We start from the raw sequence: 4996 nt of genomic DNA, 5'->3' as shown, positions 1-4996 counted from the left end.
CTATAAGGCTTATTAGCTAGCTCTTTTGTGATTTCATATGCAATTGATGATATGATAAGCAATTATTGCTTGCTTAGAAGAGCAAAGGTTTTATTTACTTCCCAAAGGCCAAAACATGGACATGCAAATATTATTATCTGAACAAATTATTTACTTCCCAAAGGCCAAAACATGGACATGCAAATATTATTATCTGAACTTTGTTTCAGTGAAACTTTGGGCTCTATAATGTAATTTTATCACAATAAATCTATAATAATTACATGATTGTGTCTGGATTAAAGATGTCCAAAATCGTGGTTAACTGGATAAATCAAATGGAGAATTTAAATGATGATGATACAACTGCTTAAAGAAAATATACATGATAGATCAGCTGGTTAATTGACATACTGTTTCTGAAGAAGGCCTCCACAGAACGCCAAGTCGAATCGCTCCTCCGGAGGATCACCGATGCAGTCAAAAACTGCATCTGCATTCAAGAAATCCTCATCGCCTGTGTACCTGTCATCCACAAAGTTCGAAAATCTATGTGCGAAGGGCCAAAACTCCTATTTCTTGAAGGCATTATGAGTGAAACTTTGAACTGTCAAGTTTCATCAACTTTGAAGTTCATTTTCAATATGTTTGTAACTGAACAAAAGAAAGAAACAATGCCTTTGAAAGGGAATTTTCAAGAGATGTGATAAAAGATATAACCTACCCACTCTTGGTTACGATACACTTCATTCCTGCAGCTTTGGCAGCCGCAAGGCCGATGGCGCTGTCTTCCACAACAACGCAACTGGAAAGAATGAGAAAATAAGTGCCATTACGAATTAGTTAAAATTCATCAACAAAATGCCAAAAGATTGTTGTTTCCTTAGTAAAGCCATAGAATATATTGACAAGTGCTCTAGTAATCCCTTCAACAAAAAATTCTGAATTTTATATAATGGCACTACCTTGAAGGCTCGACGTCCAGTGTTTCTGCTGCTAGCAGATAAATTGCCTGCCCACGAAGCGTTTCAGTGAAAACACCAACATTTTAAGGCAAAACAGTAAAAAATTGTGATCACTTGCATGATAAGATTAAAATTTTGTTGCTGACATGTTCATTTTTCTAGCAATATTCTCAACCTATATAAAGACTTGTATCTCTCATTTATCTATGTACTAGAATGGGAAGCTTACTGGATCAGGTTTCTTCCGAGGAACCACATCTCCTGCAAATATCTGGATTTTTTCGGCTCGCTCAGGTCCTAACAAGAAATAAACTACAGCAGATACCTGAATTGCACCCCCATTATAGAACCGTTAAAAAAGGGAGGAAACCAAACCAACAGTATATGAGAGGGCTGAAACAAAAAAAAATTGATAATTATACGCGCTAATTCAATAGATGGTCAATTGTGATTATTGGTTCAAAGCTTTTCGTGTCGATGATATACCTTTTCAAAGTATAATACAGTTCATGAAAGAACAATGAGGTAGTGGATAAGCATCTACAAGGTCAACATGAAACAGCAGAAAACTTAAGAACCTGATGGTGCATACCGCCTTCTCATTTGAAGTGCTGCATACAGCAACTTTGACTCCATTTCCCAAAGCCTGATCTACCAACCTGCCAAATCTAGTTTAATGACTTTTTGCTACCAAAATCTACTGCTTTAAATGATATTTTTATTGTGAATATTTTACACTTCGAAGAATATTGGTAGAAGAAGAACCAGTACGAGTGCAATAAAATTGTCAGAGTATACAACAAGATGTCAAAACTAAATATTAGAATGTCAGTCATGAAGATTGGGAAGGCTAAAGAAAATAATTAATTCGCTGACGACAATTACTCAGTTCGTTAAAACTGGAATGTATCCAGAAACAAGATCATCTTACTTTCAAACAATCCTTAATGATTCCAAGGCAGAGAAGTCCCAAAAAGACTGCTATGGACTATGGTTGATCGGATACTTCGATTAGTAGTCTTGATGATGAGAAGTTATAAGACACAAGCTCGCTCAAAATACACAGAAAAAGGTATCTTTGAGGTTGCAGAGTGAATTCTCATTAAGTTTTGTGCAGAACGCTACTGTCATACGCACACTTGAAGAATTTTCACTATAATGTATCATCTCCTATCATTAGTCCAAAACTGATGAACTTGCACAGAAGGATAAGACAACAACTTACTTTGCAACACCAGGCCTAAGAGGCAGCAACTTTTTCTCGATAAGAGCCATAAATAGTTCTGTCTTTCGTTTGTGAAGTGATGCAACAAATTGCTTTCTTTCTTCTTCAATCTTTGGTGCGTTGTCTGGCCAGCCAACATCGTTAAAGTAAGCTGTCATCCTGAGGTCCAACAAACAATGCCGATTGATAGAATTTCGTCATTAAAAGAGGATTTATCATCTCAAACAAGGAGGCTCAAATTGAAGTTCTAAAAGCCACATCTTCTGACTTTTCGGTTCTGCTTTAAACACTTTTTAAAAGCAAAGTCCGACAATATACGAATTTTGTATTAAACAACTTCTCCATCAAAACACACTCTCCGTCAGAAGAGCTTCAATAGACAACAATCACTCCACTTTCAGAAGATTTGTAAAACTATGCTGGATGGACCAAAGGTTATTGTCGAGTCAGCTTAATTGACAGAGAAAAGGCAGTAAAAGAGAACAATCTCAAACAATATAAGTAGCATCACATAAGACAATAAAAAAGGACAATATCAATATCAAATGTACCTTTCCTTTCCTCCACCAATTTTGAGCAATTCACCATACAAATCTACATCCCATGCCACTCCCAATTCCTTCTGCTCAATCAAACCACTGAAGATGATGACTCAAACCCACAGAAACAGAACCAAGACAACTTACACAAACCACTTGACAACCCTCTATTCATCATCCAATTAAAAAAACAATCACACAATCCACTCCATTTCAACACGAAATATACCATATGCAAAAAGAAAAAGAAAAACCAAGACAAATAATAACAATTTACCTCAGCAAAAGTTTCATTGAAAGAAACGCGATGGCCATCTTTCTCAGTGTCAACTAAAACACCATCACAATCGAACAACAAGGCTTTCGGAAGAACCGAAGGTGCAGCAGAAGCCATACATTTAACCCCTCCAAATCCATTCAAAGCTCTTTTCTTGAATATCAGGCAAGTTAATCTTGAACCACCCAATACATAAGAAGAAGATGGCGATGATAAAAATGCAGTCTTTTTGGGTAAAGGCAGCGGCAAATGGCGGGTAAATACAGCTGAACAACTTGTGGAACAGGACGATGATGATGATGAAGCTGTGAGGGGGGAAGAGAGAGGGGTTGCCGCCATTGGAGTTTTCTCTCAACTTTTCGCTCTATCCTAAGTTTTTCATTTGGTTTGCAAGTGTAACTATCTTTTCTTTTTTGTTTCATTTGTGTCACAAAATTGTTATCCTCATACAGAACAACAGAAGACTTTAACCAACCAACCATGTCGACTCCAACTCCCTCCTTTTCTTCGAATAATTTTTTTAATGTTAAATATGTGAAGATTAGATTATCATTTAAAACTTTACAAATGTTTTTTAATTATATATTAATTAAAAATAACTAGGCACATCATATTTTATATATATCTTCTTTGATTTGGATCTCACATGACTAAATTATATATTTTTTTCTATTCTCTCTCTCTCTCTTTTTTTTTTCTCAAATTTCTTTAGTTATCAATTTTTATTAAAATTTTCATACAAATTTTTAGTCATAACTCTCACGTACATTTGTAATTATATCAAAATATATATAATTAAATGCATAATGAAATAAGAAAATTAATGTAATCATTTCACTAGTTCACTTATATGAATTATGGTCATTATTTTACACACACAACATGTGTGCATAGTTCACTAGTATCAATAACATGGGAAATTATGTATCAAGATCAATCATATCGAATTTCATAAACGATTATATCAGAGAATGAAAAAAAAATATATTCGAACAACGTATTCATTATAAAGTTTGAGCAAAATGATGCAATATATTTAAGACATGTATTTGAAATAAAATTGACTCAAATCCTCCAAGCCCAGATGGCTTTACCGAAACTCCTGTGATTTATACATTGAAAAAAAAAATACTTGCTATTTTTGCTTTCAACTAAAATTTTGATTTGAATCTTATTAATGGAGAAAGATAATTTGAGTTTGCATTTTGAGGCATGTATACTTATTTAATAGAAAAATGGAAAAAAGAATCAAAAAATGTAGTGGTTGCGTTAATAAATAGTTACCAAAGAGCAATAGATGTAAATCAATTCGTGGTTCCTTCGACCCTACCCATGGGTGAACCACGACCCTACCCATGGGGTAATATCCCATGGGTGGTGTGGAAGCACATGATTGGTCCAATCATGTGGGATCCACATAAAATCATGTGGAACCTACATAATTAGACCAATCAAAACACTCCACACCAACCCCATGGGTAGGTTCGAAATTTTCTCAATTCGTAAAGGTGAGCGAAATTTTCGTTAATAAAAAAATTAAAAAACACAAAAATGGGTAACATTTTTATAAATAAAAAACATCAAATGACTAAAAAAAAGTAGGTCGTCGTATCAATGTACCATATCTTCCTCACATTTAATATATAATTACTACTTGATACACGTGTTGCTTGTTTGCACAATTTTTTATTTAAATAAAAACAAAAAAAAAACAGTAAAATGGAAAAAAAATGAAAAAAAAATGTAGAGTTTTTACGAACAAATTAGCCACCAAAAGATAATAGATGTACATCAAGTTTACAAAAGTAAGTGACATTTTCGTAAATTTTTTTTTTAAAAAAATAAGAGATACAATGATGGATGTCATGTTGGTAAATAAAAATAAATAAATCAAAGGGCTAAAAAAATAGGGATCATAACAACGTATCAAGCTCCTCTTACACTTAATATATAGCAATGGAATGGTGATTGGTGCATGTTAAAAAAATAAATCATATAAGTTTTGGTGTTT

The 4996-nt window shown here is 33.8% G+C and overlaps 1 protein-coding gene across 1 annotated transcript; it reads right to left on the bottom strand.

Moving 5' to 3' along the window:
- Positions 1–222: 222 nt before the first annotated feature.
- On the bottom strand, positions 223–3390 carry LOC140882855 (CBBY-like protein). The gene is made up of 8 exons (XM_073289073.1): positions 2986–3390; positions 2721–2791; positions 2170–2328; positions 1537–1603; positions 1174–1269; positions 945–991; positions 704–784; positions 223–504 (listed from the first exon to the last, which is right to left on the bottom strand). The coding sequence occupies exons 1-8, from the start codon at positions 3322–3324 to the stop codon at positions 381–383; spliced, it is 984 nt and encodes a 327-aa protein (XP_073145174.1). The 5' UTR covers positions 3325–3390; the 3' UTR covers positions 223–380.
- Positions 3391–4996: the final 1606 nt, after the last annotated feature.

The sequence above is a fragment of the Henckelia pumila genome, chromosome 2, assembly GCF_033568475.1.
Source record: "Henckelia pumila isolate YLH828 chromosome 2, ASM3356847v2, whole genome shotgun sequence".
NCBI classification, from domain to species: domain Eukaryota; kingdom Viridiplantae; phylum Streptophyta; class Magnoliopsida; order Lamiales; family Gesneriaceae; genus Henckelia; species Henckelia pumila.
This window is presented reverse-complemented; position numbering and strand designations above follow the sequence as displayed.

Excerpts from the sequence above, each read along its gene's own strand:
- LOC140882855 (XM_073289073.1), bottom strand. The coding sequence starts at position 3,324 with ATGGCGGCAACCCCTCTCTCTTCCCCCCTCACAGCTTCATCATCATCA. Across the intron at positions 1,604-2,169 it reads CTTAGGCCTGGTGTTGCAAA|GTTGGTAGATCAGGCTTTGG; the intron begins GTAAGTTGTTGT and ends TAGATTTGGCAG. Across the intron at positions 505-703 it reads TGTATCGTAACCAAGAGTGG|GTACACAGGCGATGAGGATT; the intron begins GTAGGTTATATC and ends TGTGGATGACAG.